Source organism: Anguilla anguilla, chromosome 7 (genome assembly GCF_013347855.1).
Source record: "Anguilla anguilla isolate fAngAng1 chromosome 7, fAngAng1.pri, whole genome shotgun sequence".
Lineage (NCBI taxonomy): Eukaryota > Metazoa > Chordata > Actinopteri > Anguilliformes > Anguillidae > Anguilla > Anguilla anguilla.
Genome location: NC_049207.1, coordinates 19182686 through 19205349, shown reverse-complemented (window position 1 = coordinate 19205349; position 22664 = coordinate 19182686). Strand labels below are relative to the sequence as shown.

Sequence of the window (22664 nt, the reverse complement as noted above, 5' to 3'; positions counted from 1 at the left end):
GTATCTTACTAATAACATGCACAATTCCGTATCTTATTGGGACATGGTTAATACATAAGCATATATAAGCATGAAATTTTACGAAGGAAATTCTTGGTTATGTCTAACCATATACAGTAGCATGGATACTGAATAATCACACATTCACCTCTAGCCTTCAACGTTAAATAAAAAGCTTTAAAACAAAAATTATTATTTAGTCTTTACCCAGCTTTCAGAGTCCCAGGCAGCATAGCCTCACAGCCGGCTCTTCCCTTGTATGGGTGGCAGGGGGGAGGATAAAGGAAAGGCCAAGCTCACCAGTTCGGACTCCTAGAAATGTATTAATGAGAGAAAGAAAACATACTCAAAGACACACAAGTACATGTAATATTTCTAACTTCTGACTGTCCTTGGGAAGTTTGGTGCCAGGCCGAAGAATTTAATGCTGTACATGCTTCTAGTTCATAGTAAAGAAAACTCTTCTCCCTTCACTGCCAATTCGGCTTTTGTGGCTAACTAGTGATTTTTATCTTGCAATGTAGTCTCTGTAGTTCTGTTTGTTTAGTCTTCTGCGGACAGTAGTTACTGACACTTTCATGCCTGCCCCCTGAATAATGTTTCTGATCTGTCTGACAGGTGTCTGAGGGGTTTTCTTCATTATGGTGAGAATTAGTTGATCATCAACTGTAGAGGTCTTCCTTGGTCTGCCAGGCCCTTTGGTAATTACTAAGCTCACCAGTGCTCTTTTTCTTCTTAATGATTCACAACTCTGGTCCTCATGTTGACAAATGCCAATAACAAACTAAACAACAATGTAGCCTCTGTAGTTCTGTTTGTTTAGTCTTCTGCGGACAGTAGTTACTGACACTTTCATGCCTGCCCCCTGAATAATGTTTCTGATCTGTCTTCCCTTGTGTAGTAACTGTATGTTATTTGAATAACATATTAAGTAATGCACATCTGTGCTTGATAATAAGCTGATAAGGCATCAAACTTAACTCAATCGGTGTGCCAGTGGGATGCCAAACATGTCTGCAGTCACCAAGGCAGCGATTTTCCCCTTTGTCCTGCAGCTCTCAACACTGAAACATGTGCACCCTCTCCCATGAATCAACCATGTGCCCATCATCTGATAACTGCACATTTACCTTAAATATCATAGGAATAAACATTCAGTGGCAAGATGAATGCATGTCATTGACAGTGGTATGGATTAATTTGGGGCATGTTTTAAGAAATTCAAGGTTAAAAGAAAACACCTTGCAAATATATGACCATTTATTGGGTCACAAATGATCCCATTCAGTTACATGATGGTTAAATAAGAAATATTGATTTCAATAATACAATGTTTTTTATGGATTGAGTATTTGATGTATTTCATGTAAGAATGCAGGTTTTTCTTTGGTTCACTGTTAGCATATATACCTGCACATATAAATTAATCACAAACAATATTGTAAAATAATATAAATGTAATATGCTACATTCCTATACTACTATGCTAAAATACTACAACATAATATCATTTGATTTCAGGAATTTCTAAATCATTTCTATTCCTATGACTGTTTTCGATTTATATTTAAAAACCATGCTGCTGCCTTTGAGAAACATTAGAGACACAGCCTAGTCTCTTATTCTAAAATAGTGGAGACTAACCTAAGAATGTGGGAGGGGTCCACAATAGTAAACACTTTCGGCAAAGTGCAGTGTTGATGGTGAACTCTGAGTGGGGGGGGGGGGAGGGGGGGGCAGGAGTTAGGAGGTGTGAGTTATGACACGTGTGGTGAAGCTGGGGATATAAAGTGTATGCATGGCTGCCTCTCTCTCTCTCACGAACACACATACACACGTACACACACTCTCATGAACAGAAGAGGACAGAGGCAGAGCTGCGCATAGGACACTGACCGCAGCTGCATGTCTCGTTCTCTCACTCATTCCCTCTCTTTCTCGCTCTCTCACACACATTCTCCCTCCCTTGTTATCTCTCTCTCTCACTCCCTCCCTCACTCTCGCTTGCTCACTCACTCACTCACTCTCTCGCTCTCTCCCTCTATCTCCATAGCAGCACCGCGCTAGCAGGAATACGCCGCCTCCCGCTCAATCTTCCGCGCGTCCGTACAGCGGCCATCAAGGGGCTGCGTTTGTTTCTCCTTATTGTGAGGGCTGAAAGCCTGCTGTGAGCATGATGGTGAAGAAAGCCAGGAAAGCCTTTGACTTCAAGAGCTGCCTGAAGAAGAACTGGCTCCTGATTGCCACCATTGTGTCGGTGCTGCTAGGTGAGCCCTTTTGTCTGCGACGTGTGGGGCATGATAAAGGGGACATTGTCTGCTCGCTGTTACACACTATGGTCGGCTGCCTCCCTATATGTACTGTCTTTTCTGGCGTTCTCTCTCACATGCACACTCCTTCTCTCTCTGTCTATTCCATTATTCCTCTGCTGTTTCTCACTGCGATCCAGCACGTAGACAACAGGCTGGAGCGGTTGCCTGCCTTGCTTTGCTGTTCTCTGCACCCTTGCCCAGGGACTGGGGGGGGGGGGGGGGGGGGGGGGGGGCTTGTCTGGAATGACCAGAGTGTGCTGTGGGGGGGGGGGGTGTTCAACCAGTCTGGGGGAGTCAGCCATGCTGTCCTATAGAGTGGGTGCGTGCGTTAGAGCTGAGTCTTGCATGAGGTTTTTCCCCCATATTCTTAGCATCGCTGCTGCCGCTCATGCAAAGGGGCTCGCCAGGCTACAGAACTTCAGTGCCTGCAGCCCGCTGCTCTGTTTCACGGCTGAGGTGGCTAAATTAGCGGCAGCAAGCCCCGCGATTGTTTCTAACTGACAGCGTGACAGCGTAGTGTAACGCATCAGCACGGACACGCAGCACGCGAGGGAAAGGCATGCGGCGATTGATAGCCTCGAACACCCGCACCTGATGTCAACAGCGCTGGCTGGAATGCATCGCTGCGGTGTGCTTCACAATAAGAGTCCCGCTTGGTTTTGCGTGATGCAGCTGAATCTGTTTGGCTGAGAGAGAGAGAGAGAAAAAAAGTTTGGACTTCAATCACCTGTCAGCGTTGTTAATGCGATGTGGTGTACTGATGAATTCCACTACGCCTTCGATTTGCCTTCTGTTTCAAAGAGTAACGAGCGTGAGCCGAGCCCCAAAGAAATGTGTGATAACCTTGAAATTGAATCGATGATCTTTTTTTCCCCAGGGCAGACAGATTAAGATCTGCCGGCATTTGAATAATATGTTGATTGACACGTGATATACGGTCATGTCTGCGTGCTGTGAGAGCACCTCGCTGAACGGGCACAGGGTGTGCGTAGGTCAAAATCCATATTAAAGAGAGTGTTCACTTTGTGCTGTGAGAACAGCAGATGGGAAGGACAGGTCCCGCTCATAATGATATTCGGCTTCGCTGCTCGGCTCGGGTAAATGTGGGCACGGCGTAAATCACTCAGGATCCGGCGCACTGCTGAGCCAGACTTTATCCAGCTCTTACAGGGGGTGGGCTGCCCCATTAAGCCCACCGTCTCCATCACACAGGAGGGGCTTTGTTGCTGACCAGGCTGGTACTGAAGTTAAATGAAGTTCTCTCTAGTCAGCCATGAACATGCATTGTCTAATTACTGGCTGAACTGCGCCATTTGAGTATTGGATCTTTCATACCATTATCACAGTTATTTAGCACACATGGTTATGGACTCTTGTCTCGAAAAAAAATCATAGTATTTACCCCATGTATATAAATGAGTTGTTATTATAATTATTTCAGCACATTACTGACCTACATAAAATGGGATTTGATCTAACAAGCTACTGACAGTGGTCAAGAGATCAGATCCCTTACAAAGCCAGTACACTCTTTTCCTGAATAACAAGACGAGCACAAATCACAATTCCATTCAGATATTTAAATGCAGAATAAGCATATTAGTTGAAAGTTTTGTCTTGGTTAGGATAAATGCGTGCTATCCAGTGATGATGTTCTGAATGGATGTCCATACAGGTAATGGCTATTTTATGTGTTATAATGATAAAGAATGGCAAGTGAATTTTAACACAAATATGCTGACTTGCCTATCTGATATGGTTGCCTGACTTTCAGGAGAAATAGATGAGTGGGACATTTTTGTAATTCCGTTTCTAAATGAAAGTGCTTTTTCAATGACAAATGGGTTAAAAAAAATCTGGAATAACTGCTAGGTAAGATGAGACCATTTTATTTTGGTCAGATATTGGTAATACCATCTTTATTAATATTAAATATTAAATATATAAAATATTATTATTCAAATTTTACTTTAGAATTAAATTATTCCGAAAATCAATTATCTGCAAATCTACAGTTAACACTATTTTTTGCCTTTCAACCACAAAAAACAACATTGACAAACATTTCACCTCCAGAGAATGAAGTCTGAAACAATCAGTTACCAATTACGATGAATATGTCTTATTTGAATAATTTCATGAATAAAACATAGTTGGAAGGCAATCTCATACATATTACTTTCATCAAGGCAAGCTTTGTTTGCCCAGTTTGTAGATGAACAGGTTTATTTTTCATTGGGTGGCAAACAAATTATCTTGCCTGACCACTTACAATAGAGACAATGTAAAGACTGTGGCTCATCATAGAAATCACACATCAGGGGTCAGGGATCAGGGGTCAGGAAATAACCATGCAACGTGCTTTCAGTGAATATGCATAGTTTTATTAATAATAATAATAATAATAATAATAATAATAATAATAATAATAATAGAAAAACATTTTCTAAAAGTCGACATGAAAACATTTTGAATGACGATTAAACCCTGATTTATTATTTTACACCCCTGCAGTATTTCAGGCGGTGCGAATTTAAAATAAGCATCTGGTCCTTCATTAGTCTTATGCATACTGTATTAACGCTGGCCTTTCACACCGATACTTTGTCCACCAGGGTAAAATAACTGTTTCAGCTAACAGCCTATTATGTGCTAATGTGGTTGTATCCATAATGACTATATACCGAAACTATTCATATAGAGCTTTGTCATTTATATAGCATAAAACTTATCTCATTATTTATAATCTTGCTCCAAAGTTTAAAAGGAGTGTAATAACTGGGGCATGGCTAGAATTTTAACTTGTCCCTGACCCCTCTGCCACACTGTAGCTTGACGACAGAAACACTTAACCCTTTAAGACGTGAGATCACAAATATGTGATTAGAATTTTCTTAGCTGAACATTCTAATGCTGATCATTACTGGTAAATATAATCAATGTGCTAGGACAGTGACTTAAAATTTTGAAGAAAAAAAAAAAAAACCTACTTAAACTACTCTTCAGAGGATTAAAGAAGGCTAGCACTCCTTACAATGGCAGGGCTTTTGACATCCTTGAAGTTAAAATACCATATTTAGATTCTCTTTTGTTTAAATACATTAGACTACGCAGATAATAATAAAAATAGGCAGTGTCCTGTACAGTGCCATTGCACTATAAATAGAATTGTTTTGTAACAAAAGTAAAGTATGAATCTATTTTATTTCAGGCTTCATCTAGATCCTAAAACCATGTATATCCTGAAGCCATTGTTTAAATAACAAAATAATTAGTCTAATGGTAAAAGCTAATCATAGTGCATTAGATAATCAAATATGGACTTGAGACGTTTTCAATATACATACAGGATACATTTATATATTGTGCACATATTATATATTCAGGGGGAGTCTATGTTCTTATCCCACATACCCAACAGAAAAATAACCAATAATGAAAAAGATACTTATGTGTTTTGCTGAACATTTCTAGATTACACTCAGGGAATGTGTGACATGATCCATTATACTATTATAACTGCACTTAATTTGCATATTATGGATAGTGAAGCAGCTGTGCTACCTTTTTGTAGCATGTTATCAATTTATGTTCAAGAGGATCTAATGGTCATCCTTTGGCCATTTTCTGATCCAGGGACCCCAATCCAGTCTTTAAGGCATCACAAAAAAGGTTTTCTAAAGATGGTGGGGTGGTTGTTCATTGAGGAGTTCACATTGTGAGTGTGAACCGGTTGGGGTGGGGTCGGGGGAGGCTGGGGGGGATTTTATCTGTGCCAGCTGGCCAGGGACCCCCAGGGGTTAAAAACCCAAGGGCTAGTTTGCCAGAGGGGTGGGGTCAATGTCACGTAGTCCTCCTATGCAGCGTGCCAAAATAATAAATGCTGATTTCATATTCATGAGTGCCCAGATAGAAATTGACTTATTTGGTCTTTTGCTTCCATTTGCTTTTCAGTTAGGCAGAATCCAACCACCAGATGAGGCAAACACCAAACAAAATTCAGTTGTTAATGCATCTTTTGATTCAACAAAACTGCAGATGGTCTATCCACATAGGTGTGGAGGGTTTGTCTTATAGCCTGTTCAAACTCGTAATTTACTCATTTTCATCAGCGATTCACAAAATCATTAGGATACATATTTTACTGCAGACAGAACAGTTTGAAGTATGCAAATCAGATCATTTAGGTAAGCCAGAGAGAGCTTGATTTAAGGCACAGTTTTTTTTTTACTGCCACTGAATGTTTGATGAATAATTACTCTGCAAGAACATTTTAAATCCAGTTGATAAACAGCACCATCAATGCATAGCCAAAACCCACAGCAAACTGAATACCTGTAGGGAAAAGCAAGCTCTCATTGATCTAGTTCTCACTGCCCAATATTGTATTGGGAATAAAAATGTTATAAGAATGACGAATATTGAGATGATTGCAGTTCATCTGATTATCGATCCAGCTGAGCGAGAGAGGATATTAAATCACGCACTTATTTTAGATTTATTGACCTAAATTTGTTATTTGTTGACTGTGAGAGAAAATATGGTTGTCAGAATGTTTTTATTGCTCTGGGTAAAACTGGGACCAGACTGACAGAATAAAGCAACGCTGTGTCACATATTTGGACAGATAGCACCATCTTAGATAAGCCAATCTCTTTCTCATGCTAAACATGAGGCAACATTTTCACAACTGGGATGACACTTGTGTTTATCGAAAGCAATCTCCCTCCCCTTGTTGTAGCTGTCCAGTGTTTGTTTTCTTGTTTTCCAAGCAGGTGTAGACAAATCTAGCAAACACAGAAACGTAAGAAGGGATAGCGCACAATTGTCCCTGTTATCAGCCAGGGAGGGTCTGAGTCGGCAAACAATCCCTGTCTCATTACGCACTAGGGACTACTTTGGGAGATATGGCAACTGTGAGCTGCTTACAACAACTCAATCTGCTGCATTCCGTCCTCCAATCTACAATCTGATTGTAGGTTGGAGTTTTGGAAGCCCACAGACTAGTGCGCAGTTCTACAATATTGATATTTCACCCATTAGGATATACGTTCTCAACCTAACCTGAATTGCTGAAATGCTGAATTATGACATTTTCGCATTATTAGCAGTTAATTGGTTGATCTGGGACTTCACGGAAATTATATCCAATGATTTTTACTACCAGTTTCTGAATCATTGTAATAACATGTCACAAAATGCTCTTAGATTACCAAAATATTTGCTATGGTTATTTACAAACTTCTATTTCTTTGAGAAATCCTTCAAAAAACATTTAGAATCATTGCATCTTTGCAGAAATGGGCATGAGCCATGTTTTATGAAACAAGTCTTAGACCTAGGAGATTTTTTTCTTGTTTTTACTAAGACTGACCCTTTCTGCTATAACAAATAGTTAATGTTGGCCTTGTCTTATCCATGTGTTTTACTAGTCTTGTTTTCAGGAGAAAGAAAAGCAACAGCAAGCTGTTGACAGTCAGTCAAGTTCGCACATTGCAAATTTTAACAATATTTAATACTCCAAGCATTAAAAAATGATTATATGACAGCCAAATGGAACAGAAAGCATTATTTCCAACTGGAAAATATATATATGTCCTGTCATCGATTACTTATAGCAGCCATTATATGCCAGTTACTGCTATTCAACAACTCAGCTATCTTGAGGAGACATACAGAGAACAATTTCTGCTAAATCTGTGGTCTCTCTTGTAGGGCTTATCCTGTTTTATTGGACATTGAGGTTGGCTTGTCACATTCAACGGTAATCTAATAACTGCGCACAGCTGCAAACTCTGCATTTATGGATTTAGTTGGCAAATCTTCCCTTGGCCCTCTCTGTATTTGGGCAGAAGGATACAGTGTATAACAGGATACACATCAAATTTCCAATTTGGTATGATGACAAAAAAAAATAGATTCAAAAAGCCATGTGACTTTAACAACCATAAAAACCAAGGCAAGGGGATGCCTTTCGGCTGGGAAGTTGTCCTCTCACTTATGCGGATGCAGTGAACAGCAGTTATAGTCGACAGTATTGCTCATTTGAGGGTATAACAGTGGACTGTAATGGTTGATAACAAATATATCACATGTGCATATCAGCAGACCTGAAGAAGTCATCGCGCAAACAGGGTTTATGGGAGAGTAAAACTCAGCCAAGCACGTAGGCTGGAATAAGCGTCGGGACATGTGCCCTTCTTGGGCTATAAAATCATGTGAAATCTGTGGTAAAAAAAAAAAAACAAGGTTACTGCGCTGCTGGGTCTTTGATGTCGCTAGGCCCTACATCCCAGCAGCAGCTTCACTGTAGTTAATATTGGTGAACACATCAGCGGCTAACGGCCATGTGCAGCGCAAGCTCGTGGATTTGCCATTTATCCTTCCTTTCCTGTAGCACCGCGCAGACCCTGATCCGTTTTCATAACCCGAGCCTTGACAGGCACCCGTGGAGTAGCGGAGCATTGCGGTCGTCTCTACGCCCACCCGCTCCCTGCTTTCCGAGGGTCCTGCCTGTTTCTGCTGGGCTTTTCCCCTGGTGTGCGTGCTCCTCTGCATACATGACTATAATGCCTCCTGACCGTACGGACTGAAGTAGGGGCGGCTCATGCCACACTATGCTTTCCCTGAATGGCCAGTACACTGAGTACACTGACACGGGGGGGGGGGGGGGGGGGGGGGGGGCATGTGAAGGATTTTTGTTTTGTCTACAAACTGCAAAGACTTACCACTCTTGAATGGTAGAGTAAACCCTGTCAAATTCTGCCTTACAGCTTACTGGTGCAATTCAGTATTGGATATATTTAAAATCACAAAAAAATTGACAAATAATTGGAAGCATAATTTCTATAGTGGATTCAGGGGCTGTAAATACAGAAACATACAAATACAATGATGTACATGCTCAACATTTTTATACATGCCACAGAGCGTGATAGGATGTTAATTGTTTAATTGTATCATGCAATACACCTGTATGGAATCATCTGTATTTGTTATGTTTCTCCACTCATTTACTCGTTTTTCCTTTAAATTGTTACCCATCTGTACTTTCTTCATGTTATATGCTGTTACAGTGAACCCCTACAGGGAGTTCATTTAAGAATATGCATTACTCTAAAATATTTCATATCATTTGAAAAAAGACACTGCAAAAGGGTACCTCAAAAATTATTGTATTATACATAAAAACTGAACGGGTCAATAATCTTTCAAGAATGGGTCACGAATGGGTCAAGATTCTTAAACAAGACATTAAAATACACATTCTATGTGTATTTTAACGATGTGCATTTTAACGTCTTAAGAAGCGGCACAAAGGTCTTTTCTAGGGAATGGCTGCATTACAATGTGACTTATTACATTGCCATATTTCTAAGAAATGTCCTTCACCTGAAGAAACAGATGATTTATTAACCTGTCCTTGCCAATCATGATTCTTCCAAAGGGGGCCATTTTATAAATTTTCCATTGCAAAATGCTTATAGTGCGCATCATCACATACAGTACAGTGATTCTGATTTTAATAGGCCAATAAAGTTTGTCCTCTTTCGTGACATTGGCACAGTCTTTAACTTCATTGTTGTCATTTCTTATACAAGCTCTATGGTGACAAATGAAAGCCTTCAAGAGGCTCCTTGTATTTCGCAACCAAGTTTACTCCACCTATCCAAAGCCGCCCCTCCCTCTCACACTCACTCCACAGAGATAAATCTATGCTGTATTGTCTGTAACAAAATTACATACTGCGCACCATTAAGCACCTTGAAATCAAAGTTTACAATGAGCAGTTTCAGTAAGGCAGTGCAAAGAAATGGAAATCTCAATGTAATTCATGCCCGTCAGTCTTCATATTGTACGTTGTCCATCACACAGATGTCTGTGGCTGCAACCTAATGCAACTGGTTGTCTGCAATACATGTTAGTAATTAACCAAAGGAATCAGCGCTCAAAAGTGAATTATCAATCTAGCATGGGCACTGTAACTTGTCCTTAGAACACCCAGGGAAAGCACACACTGGCACAGTGAATTGATCTGGGCGGAGCTGGTAAACGTCACCCCTTAGTGAAAGCTTATCAATATGATTATATTGATATTCTTGGATGTGTTGTATTTGTACAGGTATCTTTTGTATACATGTGTGCTGTGCTGTGCTGTGTTTTATGCTATTCACGGAAACTGATTACATCAAGGCTCCCTTGAAAAACAGATTTTTCATTTTATTTATCAAATGTGGGACTTGGAGGGATAAATGAAGGGTTAAAATGGTTGTGCCTTCAAGGTTTAAAATTAAATATGGCATTGCAGGGGGGATGGTTATCTAATAAACTCAAAACCTGCCACAAATTAGACCTCAGAGATGAAGCCATTGAGTAGCTATCAGTGTTGAGTCTTTGTGAAGTTTGCTGGCCACAAACCATGAAGCACTGGCCAGTCCTAAAAGCCCTGAACAATTGTTCCACGATAGCCTGTGTCAAACAAGATGATGTGATTATGATAGATAGACACGCAGTTTTGCTACAGATCACTCTTCATGATTGACAGGCAGTTTTAAAGTGAATCACCCTGCATGATTAATGTGGATCATCCTCTATCATATACAGGCAGTTTTGATGTGGGCCACCCTCCATGATAAACAAACAGTAGTTTGGCTGCACTGTAGATCCTTCTCAGTGGTGGGTGTGGGCAGCAGTCCTGCCAATCATTCCCTGTGAGGTGGCATTCATGTAAACAGCAGGTTTCTCACATTGTGCTTCTTTCTGCTCTACAGGGATTGGCCTGGGGGTGCTTGTCCGGGAATATGCCTCCCTCTCCCAGCTCAACAAGTACTACTTTGGCTTTCCAGGAGAACTCCTGATGAGGATGCTGAAGCTGGTCATCCTCCCTCTCATCATTTCCAGCATGATAACGGGTAAATGTGAATCGGCTAAGCCTTCAACAAAGCAACTGTTTCCTCAGCAAGTCAACGGAAAAAGCCTTAGCAACAGTAACCCATTAATGCACCTTCAGTTTAATAATGTCATCAAAGCCAAGGAGTGGCACAAACAATGTGAAATGCTGGGGCATTAAAATGAACCAAACCACAGAGTGGAAAGTTTTACATATTTAATGTTGCGGATTGGAGGCTAACGGATCTTTCATGAATATATTTGCATATTTTAGAATTGCTCAGCATCCACAATATTGCTGGGAGGATCGGAGGATATTTGCAGCAAGGAGACCTCTATAAATTTGCAGCAGTATCAATCTGTCTGAATGAGACAGAAGAGTTGAATAGGGGGAATGCAAAGACTGCCGGTACAGACGATTGAAGCAGAGAATGTTCCTCATAAACAGAGTAGCCTTGAGTTCTGCCTCCTGCTGGCCAGAATTATGCTTGACTGCACGGAGGTGACACTGATAAAATTCACAAAAAGGTCTTACTGAATGCTGAGTTTTAAAAGCAGAGGGACGAATCCTGTCAGGAAAGAGAAATATGGATAAGATTGTGGGGTGGTGAATATGAATCAGGCCCGCACTGCCCTTATTAGAATAATTACCGGACACACTCAGCAGCTCCTTAAATGCCTTTTTTGTAATGCCATCCAAGAGCGCAACACAGACGTGTCTCTTGTTACCAAGGAAACCCCACATTTATAGTCCATCTTTGTTGTGGGTGCAGCCAAATGCACAACCCTCTTCCTGCTAGGTGTCCGTGACAGCTGTGTAGTGTGCACTGAATTACTCAATGAATATTTCCTTTCTTTTGGGGCCAGAATTTTCTGACAGCCGCTGGTTCGAAGTAAACACCTTCTTTTCCTTTACACATTCATTTATCTTTTTGCTTTCCGCCGTCTTTTTTCTCCCCAATTTGAAATGTCCGATACAATTTTATCTGCAGTCCCTGCTCCAACCTCCACTATCGATTCAGGAGTACACGAACAAACATGCAGTCACTTCCAAAGCAGGTGACATCAGCCACCATTTCCTATCACACCTCAGCGTTCAAGTTGGGCTCATGTGACAAAAGTCGGAGGAAGACGCTACATGCAAAGCTAAACAGACATGTGTGTGGGCATCTCACATACTAGAATGAGTCAATGGTTCGCAAGGCGATGCCATCTTCATCCCAGTTGACTGGAACTCTCCCAAGCCTGGGCAATGCTAGAGAAATTCTGAATTGCCCTGTGGGGCTGCCAACCACAGATGGTACTGGCATAGTCCAGGTATGCTACATTACATTATATTTATTTAGCAGATGCTTTTATCCAAAACAACGTACAAAAGTGCACACCAAAGGTCATTGGAACAACTACAAAACACAGGTCCGATAAGGTACAATACTCATTGGAGTGCAGTTATTCATAGCTGAGAGCATAAGGACGATGATACAAAGTACTACTGGAGTGTGGAACACTGCTTTTACAGAATGACCCCCCAAAAATGAATTTCTCTTTCATTAAATTAAGCCACATGAAACATGCAGCAACAAAGTGTGTGTAAGGTACTGGAGGGATAGTAAGGACATTCTCCTTTTGATAATAAACAATCTATGGATTTAGAAATTATTTCTAGAAAATGGTTTCAGTTGGCTAAACCGTCATTTTAGTAGTAGGATTAACACTTTGAGAGTCACATGTGACCGCTGTAACAAATTCATATTGCATGTCATATTGCATTGTTATTTTTAACAGATTGGACTTGTTGCATGAAGACCAAGACTTAGGGCAGAACAGTAGTGAATGGTGTTTTCGGGTGCTGCAGATTTTACATGTCTTTGTGCTTCTGCAGGTGTGGCCGCTCTGGATTCAGAGATTTCTGGAAGGATCGGTTTACGTGCAGTCGTTTATTACTTATCCACTACTATCATCGCTGTCATTCTGGGTGAGTCATGTTACAACCTCTCGCACAAATTCTCACTCTTCCAAACAATAAAAGACAAGCGCAATGACAGCCTGTAATTGAATCTGTGCTGTAAATATTGTAAAGAGTAAATCATTTCACAACTATGGTCATGCTACTGTAAATCATTTCACAATGGTGGATTTTAATTTGGTAATCTTTTAAATTTTTGTCATTTATTTCCCTGATTCACATTAATTTATATATCAAAAATGAGCTTTTTAATCTGATTACATTGCCCTATATTTTATCAGATGAAATTATATTTGACTAGATTAGATAAAACTTTATTTATCTGTTTTACAGAAATTTGCTTTACATAAAAGCTTCTTTCTCTCAACTCAATACACACAGCAGTACAGGCTGAAAAATGATAGTTCGATCATATTTCAGTGACCTTCCCAAATGGGCAAATACAGCATGCTGCGTGTAGCCTTCATCATAGCTTTACATGTCTCTCTTTTAGAATCACATGGGTGCAGAAATATATGTGTTAAAAAGACACACATTGACTCCTTTCCAGGCATTGCTTTGGTGATGACTATCAAGCCGGGAGTTTCTCAAAGTGCTGACAGTATCGACAGGACTGGGTCCACACCCGATGTCAGCACGGTGGATGCCATGTTGGATCTTGTGAGGTGATCACAATTAATTCTTAAACTCTCTTGCAGATGAAAATGTGCACACCACTGAGATAAAAAATGAGACTTCTTTTAAAATTTAGACCACATGTCAGGCAGATAAAATGATGATGCTATTTTCAATGGTGCTTGTATTTATACATGTATATGATGACAAGAAGGATTAAATCCACCGAAATTCTGCATAATGGTATTGATATTGCATTTCACAAGCAAATACATTTTCAATCATTAATATTCATAGTACAGTTACTCACTATAGTGATGACAAATCTATTGTAATATAAAAGTTTTATTGTCATTCGTATTATCTTTAAGCGCAGTGAAGCACTATCCTTACCAATATATATATGTACCAATGCACTCCATAATTTTTTATTTGTAATCAAACAACTCTCATGTGGTTAAAGTGCACATTCTCAAGTTTTTGATTAAGGGTATTTTATGATATGTTTATATTTTACAGGTTTCACCCTGTGGCAATTACAGCACTTTTTATACACAGTCTCTCCATTTTATGGCACCATTATGTTTGGGACAAATGGTTTTACAGCTGTTTCTGATTAGTCAGGAGTGTTCAGTTACTTCCTTAGTGCAGGTATAAGAGAGCTTTCCAGATTTATTGATTCTAGGTTTCTGTTTGCCTTTGGAGTCTGTTATTAGCATTTGGCAACATGAGGACCAGAGTTTTGCCAATGAAAGTCAAGGAAGTCATTATGAGACTGACAATTGAGAAAAACATCCAGGAACATAGTCCAAAATTTAGGCTTATCAAAATTATCTGTTTGGAATCATTAAGAAGAAAGGGAGCACTGGTGAGCTCTGGTGAGCTCTGGTGATTCACAAAGGACTCGGCAAGACCTCTACAGTTGATGAACAAAAAATTCTCACCATAGTGAAGAGAAACACCTGAACACCTTTCTGACAGATCAGAAACTTCCGGAGGCAGGTGTGATGTGTCAGTGACTACTGTCTGCATAAGACTTCAAATCAGGAAGGCCAGGTTAAAGTTTACTAAGAAGTGCTTTAAAGAGGTATTGTGGACAGATGAGACCAATATTAATGTGTATCAGTGTGATGGCCAGAGCAAAGTCTGGAGGCCAAATGGAATTGGCCAAGATCCAAAGCACCCCCCCATCTGTGAAATGTGGTGTTGAGGTGTTAGAATTTGGGCATGTATGGCTGTCACTGGTACTGGCTCACTTGCCTTCATTGATGATATAACTGCTGATAGCAGCGGAATTAATTCTGAAGTGTACAGAGGCATTTTATTTCATTTTATTTTGCTCAATTTCAAGCAAAATCCTCATTGGATGGTGCTGCACCATACACCAAGACAATGATCCCAGACATACTGCTAAAGCAACAAAGGAGTTTTTCAAAGCCAAAAACTGTGTTTCATATGCTGAAGAGAAACCTAAAGCAACCAGGCCCTGAAACAAGCAGGAGAGGAAGATGGCTGCAGTACAGGCCTGGCAGAGCATCACCAGAGAAGATACCCAGCACCTGGTGATATCTATGGATCACAGACTTCTTAAAGGATATGCTACAAAGCACTAAACATGACTACTTTCATTTAAATAACATTAATATGTCTCAAACATTATGGTATCCTGAAATGGGGGCGCTATGTATAAAAAGTGCTGTAATTTCTACATGGTGAAACCAAAGTGTATAAAAATACCCTTAAATAAATGGCAAGAATGTTAACTTTAACCACATGTGAATTGTTTGATGACACATTTACAATTGTGAGCCACACATACACACATAAATATATATATATATAGTTCTTAATTGTATTACATTTATCATTTATAGGAATATGTTTCCTGAGAATCTTGTCCAGGCCTGTTTTCAGCAGGTAAGGTCCTTCACATTGATGTTGATGATCCCAATGCTTACTGCTATGCACCAGAAAAAGACCTTAAATCCCTGTTTCAGTCAAAAGACATAATGTGAGCTGTGCTGTAATGTTTCAATTGCAGTACAAGACAAAGCGTAAAGAGATAGAGATTGACGCGAAATCTGAGGGAAATGCCACAACAATAACAACCGTCACAGCTGTCATGACAACCATTCCACAGGAGGTAAGTATGGCACTCTCTAAAGGTTACGCACTCCCCTTGATAGAAAAGTAGACCCAAAGATCTGAACTAATGTACGAAAGTCTCTGATTACGTCCATATTTGTTGAGCTCCAAAGTCATATTGGCTGAGATATCAGAAGTGGAAAGAAATTATTTGTGATATTTAGTCTGCTATTATAGATTTGTTAAGCTGGCAGAATGGTCTTAATGTTTCCATACAACATGGTGTTTGTGACTATAATACATTTCCATGGCTCTTCTGATGACCAGGGAACCACACCTTCAGTAATGAGTATTCCTTTGGTTTTCCTTCTCTCTATTCTCAGAACAAAACCCTGGATTACAAGGTTGTGGGACTGTACTCTGATGGGACCAATGTTCTGGGCCTCATCGTCTTTTGCCTGGTGTTTGGGCTTGTCATTGGAAAGATGGGGGAGAAGGGACGCGTATTGGTGGAGTTTTTTGACGCCTTGAATGAAGCAACCATGAAAATAGTTCAGATTATCATGTGGTATGTCTTTCCAAATTTATTGGGTCTTCCTCCATGTAAGTAAGGAACTAAAATGGGATATTTGTCTTGGCTGAATTCACAATTAATACTAAATATAATGAAAAATACCTGCTGCCTGTCCGGTCACTGACAGCTGTAATTACATGTTCATACAAGTAGGTCATATCGGCCATCAGCATCCCTGCTCTAATATGATTATTCAGTCATGGGGAACTGTCTTCATGTGAGCTACATTTCCTCTGCCTGACAGAAACCATTATCATTATTTTTGCAGTTACATGCCAGTGGGAATACTGTTCTTAATCGCTGCCAAAATAATTGAGGTGGAAGACTGGGATATCTTCAGGAAGCTGGGGCTCTACATGGTGACCGTGCTGAGCGGGTGAGCTACGCTATTGCTGTACTCAATTAAAAGAAAGGTGAATTTATCACTGGCACCCGAGTCCCACGTGGCGGTCAGCCTCTGCAAGGCCAGGCCCTGTTCCAGAGCAGATAAAAAGGTGCCTTCTCACTCGAGATTTACAACAGCCCATGCCAGCGGAGGCTGTAATTGAACCTTGCATCGGTTCCTCGCAGCTCCTAAATCTGAGTGTAAGACGCTACTGGCAGAACAACAATAGGTTCTGTGGAGTCAGATGCGGAACCTTGGCAACAGTTTGGAATCTCTGATGTAGCAATTTTCCCCAATCATTTGATTGGTTTCACAAGATTTTTCAAACATACAATTTGTATGCGTGGGCCAGGATTTAATTTGTTTCTCTCTACACAAAATCACAGATTTACACGAGTGCGATTCCCTGTTTAAGTGGCAAAATCAGCAAATGAAATTTAAATTAAATTAAAGTTAAATTAAGTTGCCCCAGTGTATCAGAACTTACTTACACACGTTGAGATCATAAACAACCCAAAAGTGAATACTGCCACATTAGCTTACTGTGTATGAGAAATTAGTGGAAATTCCTTTTTTTCGCCAGCATTGTAAAAAGCTTAAAATCGAATTAATTCACAATACTTGGTAGAAAATGTGTTCATTCTTATGGCCTATATGCAAAACATTTGTTCTGACTTAACTGGAAATACTACAATACATTCAGTTTCAGGCAGGTATCCAACACTCCACACAAGCTACAACAGAACATCTATACTGTCACCATTAAATAATGCTCTTAAAATAGTAACATCGGTATTTTGTTAAGGGAGTGCAACCCAGAGAATTTTAAATAATTCTTTCTTCTTCACTCTTCAGACTTGCCATCCACTCCATGGTGTGCCTCCCAGTCATCTACTTTGCATTTGTGAGGAAGAACCCCTTCACATTCGCCTGGGGGATGGTCCAGGCGTTGGTGACCGCTCTTATGATATCCTCCAGGTAATTCGACACACCTCCACACTGGACACTTCACTGAGCTGTAGGATTGGGGTCCATTGTCACTCATTGCTCCATACACAGTCAATGCTCTGAAACTTCAATTTGACTAAATGGGAACATATAAATAATGTGGCTCATGAGATTTCACGAAAGGCCACTGTGGTGGAACAGATAGGAAAGCCATCAACAGTTCGATGATTCACTGTCAAGTGTGTCATGTCTCAGTTTTTTGACATCAGAGGCATTGTGCCGGAGCCACAATTCTAAGCTGAATGCCTTCATTTCTTCAGGCCACAATAATGAAACAAAACTTTTTCACAGAAAGACCTCCCTTCTTGGCAAAGCCGTTGCCTTTGTATATACTCACGTAGCCGGTTACATTTTTTTTTCCAGCTCAGCAACGCTCCCAGTGACATTCAGATGCGCGGAGGAGAACAACAGGATCGACAAGAGGATCACACGCTTTGTGCTCCCAGTCGGAGCCACCATCAACATGGACGGCACGGCACTGTACGAGGCGGTGGCAGCCATATTCATCGCGCAGTTAAATGACTACACCCTGGACGTGGGCCAGATAGTTACCATCAGGTACGCCTCGAGACCTACTGTGTGGCTAAGCCTGGCAGCATGGGTGGCTTTATATGGGTTCAGACCACACCAAGACAGCCCTGGAGATGCAATCATACCATTCAAGTGTTTTCCTTAGGACTGACAACTTCAGTTCTGGAGAGCCACGGTGTCTGGAGCTATTTGTGGTTTCCTTTCAATCAGCAGCAAATTAAGGGCTTGAGAACAAGGTGAATGGACTTTAGCCAATCAATGACTTAAATTAATCACTCATGCTGAAACACTCCGAAAACCAGAAGGCACTGCGGTCCTCCGGGACTGGAGCTTGACACACCTGCCTTAGAAGCTCATTTACTTGATTAATGCCAAATAATATCAAATTTGTCTAAAAGGGCTTCTAAATCAACATTTCAAAGAACTTCGGAAGTGCTTCAGCACACTGCCGTAATGATGTGGATGGAGGCTTTAATTAACTAATGCATCAGGAAAAATGATGGCCAATAGCATAGAATAGCCAACAACGTACAGTAGGCAATACGACGGATTACTATCAATGATTAATAGCAGAAGGCTGGCATCCATTGATCCAAAAGTCAGGAATGTTTGCCTCATATTTACCTACGTTAAACGTCAACAATGCCCTGGAATGTGAAAAGAATATTCCCTCATATAATGATTATCTTATTTTAGGTAGCCATGACTAGGCTGGGCTGGTTATTATTTTGGTGTGAGGCTGTATTCTGATTGTTTTGGTTGCAGCATAACAGCAACAGCAGCAAGCATTGGAGCTGCAGGAGTTCCCAATGCTGGGCTGGTAACCATGGTGATAGTCCTGACTGCAGTGGGCCTACCAGCCAATGATGTCACTCTTATTGTTGCTGTAGACTGGTTGCTGTAAGTGCTCTCCTTTTTATATCACTTTTTACAATATTATTACATGTACTTATATCTGGAAAAAAGCTAAAAAAACAAAAAAAAAACAAGATGTCACACTCTCACAGTCTACCCCATTCCGATTCCATCAGAGATCGTTTCCGCACCATGATCAACGTGTTGGGTGATGCCTACGGAGCTGGAATAGTTCAGAAACTCTCCAAGAAGGAGTTGGAGAGGATGGACCTGACATCAGATGTAGATGTTGTCAACCCATTCGCCCTGGAGACCACCATGGATGACGAGGAGTGCGAGAAGAAGTCCTACGTCAATGGGGGCTTCACGGTTGACAAGAGCGACGCAATATCCTTTACGCAGACCTCTCAGTTTTAGCTCCTGGTGTGCGGTAAGCTAAGAAACCAGCAACATGCTGCTATAAATGTGTGAGATGAAGGAAGCAACCATAACATTAGTGCCATTACATGGGAGGAGGTGCCTGATGCATTCGACCCTGACTCCAGCAATAGCCACCATTAGTTCTCCCCTGGCAATTCTTCATAGCTGTCTTTATAACGAAGCCACTGTGCATTTGTGCCAAATAGAGAGGGAAATTCAGGTTACAAGGACGGTAGTCACAATGTGTTTCTTCAGCATGAGGGCTTCCATTATGTATGGAGATGGAGATTAAGCAAATTAAATTTGCAAGAAAGTTAATATGCGTGGTCGATAAGGTGTGTTTTTATTCATATGCTGTAGAAACTGCACCTTTGTTATAGAAAGCCTGATGGATTATTGAGTGTGCCTTGCAGTGTTCAGCTCTTCCCCTCATTGCTAACGTTAAGCGTGTCTGTACTATAGGAAGCGGTCTGGTATCTATATATCTGTCTGTCTGTCTGTCTGCCTTTGTGTCGTGTAAGAGATACTGACTCACTTGAACCTTGCCACTGAACTGTGTTGTGTATACTTCCTGCAACAAAGAGCATGGACAGAAATAATGAAAAAATAAGCATATTATAAATGAACAATGAACAAGACTGTATATTATTATAAATATACTTTTTTGAGCATCTAAAAGTTTACTTTTGTGGTACTTCTAAAAACAGTGATTCTCAACTGTTCTGGAGACCCAGTCCCTTTCAGTAGAGCAGACTTTGCAAGAATGGGTGCATGCAGGAAAACAAATATTTTCATCAAATCTTTCCATTTTCACTCTGCAAGCTGGTTTCTGATACAGTCATATCCATTACCTCCATGTCAGTCTCATTGAGAATCACGATTACATCTAAGGTATGCTTAAAGACAACTGGTTAACACTTTCTATGAACGATCCTTCACAAGAGTGTTATAACTCCTTTAGACGCAGTACGCAGGGCAGCAGTCCAGCATAACAGGGAACTGGAATTGTACTCTGAGGCTGTAGGCCGAATTCCCAAGTAGGGTGCTGCCATTGTACCCTTGAGCATGATACTTAATCCGAATTGCTTCATTAAATATCCAGCTGTGTAAATGGATGGTATGTAAAATGCTGTATAAGCCGTGTAGGTTGCTCTGGATAAAAGCATCTGCTAAATGCCTGAATGTAATACATAAACATTCATAAATTCTTATGTCAATAGTCACAAATAGGCATATTGGGTGTTACAGTATGCCTACTGATGCAGGAGGTGATGTTACCATGACATACAAAGTGACATACCATATGTCTTTGTGGTTATCGATTTAAACGTTTATGAATTTCTATGTAGTGTGTATGAAGGTACTATGTAGTGCTTATAAAGGAATTATGCAACTCTAAGGTCTCATAGAAGGTGTTATCATAAACAGTAATATGAAACCATACTAAAAATGTATGTGTGATCTGAAATATTGTGTGATGATTATGGAAATATTTTCCATGCATAGCTTGAGAAGTGACCACGTACACCTGGGAATGAGTTTTTTCCTGGTTGAACCACTATTCCAAAACTTTCCTGGCCCACCATATATTTACTGATCGAGCCAACTTGAATGTACAGGTGAAAGGGGTCCTGTCCTCTTTTTTTTTTAGAAAGAAATATTGCATGAATTAACAAAAGGGAAGTTTAAGAAATCTAAATTAACATGCTTTACCAGTTCTTTTGTCTGTGGAAAACAGAAGTAGCAAACAGAAAACAATGTACATAAAATATAGTAAAAAATAAGACAAAATCATCGAATCAGCTAGTGCCATTGTAGATGACATATCATATACATAAGTATATGAAAATAGCTTGAAATAGCTTGAATGGTCTGTTTGACTTTCCACTGGCCTATATCCTACACTGTGAATGTATTTCTGCAAGAACACTGTCACATGAACATTGCCTGTCTGTCACATGACAGCTCCTGAAAGCTAGTTTCCAAAATAATTAGTGAAATGTATTATAATTGCTCTATGGTACAGGAAAAAGTTACTGAAGATTACAAACACTCATGTGAAGTATACAAAACTGGCAATAGAATAAAAATAAAATGTGACAGTGCAATAAATTGTACCCCAAATTTTATCATTTCTGTTATCTCATCAGTTAACATTTTTTCTGGAAAACCAGGCCACGAGGAGTTATTCGACCATTACAGGCTACACATGCAATTTATAATACTAGCGCCAACAAGAAACCCAATGCAAGCAAGAGCTTAATTTTAAAAAGAAATGATTTTTTTTTTAAACGAGAAAGGCACTGTCATAACAATGAAGGGAGATAAATGTTCATAATGTATATAATCGCTTTAAAGGGAAAATAAAGTGAGCATTGTAATTTTATGTGCAACCGTACGCTTTTTGATATGTTTCTGCTCTGTATACTTCAAAAGCACATAACTATATAAATAAATGACAATACATATGCCATGTAAGTTAATGTTGAAGCACCTACTAGGTGTATTTATCTGCCGATTAATAAAGAAAACTAAACATATATCACTCCATTGTGTTTATTGTGAAATACTGTAAGCCAGAAGTGCACAATGAGGGCCGTATCGGTTTCTGGTTTTCACGTCAACTTCTGGCCTTAATTTCTTCATAAACCCTAATATTTCAAAATCTGACATTTTAGCTACATTTCTTGATAAACGCATGAATGACAACTGAAGACTGTTTTTGTGTCCCTGTATGAAATGTTTCACCGTGAGCAGACCGGGGTCAAATATGTATTTGCTTTGGATTCAAATACTTTTCTGTGCTCTGTTGATCTTGCCTGGAGTAACTGAGCCTGCCAATATGACCAGAAGGCGGGGTTTGCACTTTTTGAGAGTATTTCATTGGTACCAAAACACCAGACAAGATCAGTAAAGTGTAGAAAATTATTTGAATCCAAAACAAATACGTTTTTGACCCAGGTCTGACAGTGATCTAATCTATAAGTGAACCAGTATTGATGTACACAGCCAAGCCATCAAATC

At 40.1% G+C, this 22664-nt stretch overlaps 1 protein-coding gene across 1 annotated transcript; it reads left to right on the top strand.

Moving 5' to 3' along the window:
* The first annotated feature begins 1814 nt into the window (after positions 1–1814).
* On the top strand, positions 1815–22180 carry slc1a1 (solute carrier family 1 member 1). The gene is made up of 12 exons (XM_035427579.1): positions 1815–2267; positions 11084–11224; positions 13084–13176; positions 13718–13832; positions 15657–15699; positions 15824–15925; positions 16251–16435; positions 16710–16817; positions 17682–17804; positions 18198–18392; positions 19131–19265; positions 19397–22180. The coding sequence occupies exons 1-12, from the start codon at positions 2174–2176 to the stop codon at positions 19635–19637; spliced, it is 1575 nt and encodes a 524-aa protein (XP_035283470.1). The 5' UTR covers positions 1815–2173; the 3' UTR covers positions 19638–22180.
* The last annotated feature ends 484 nt before the right edge of the window (positions 22181–22664 follow it).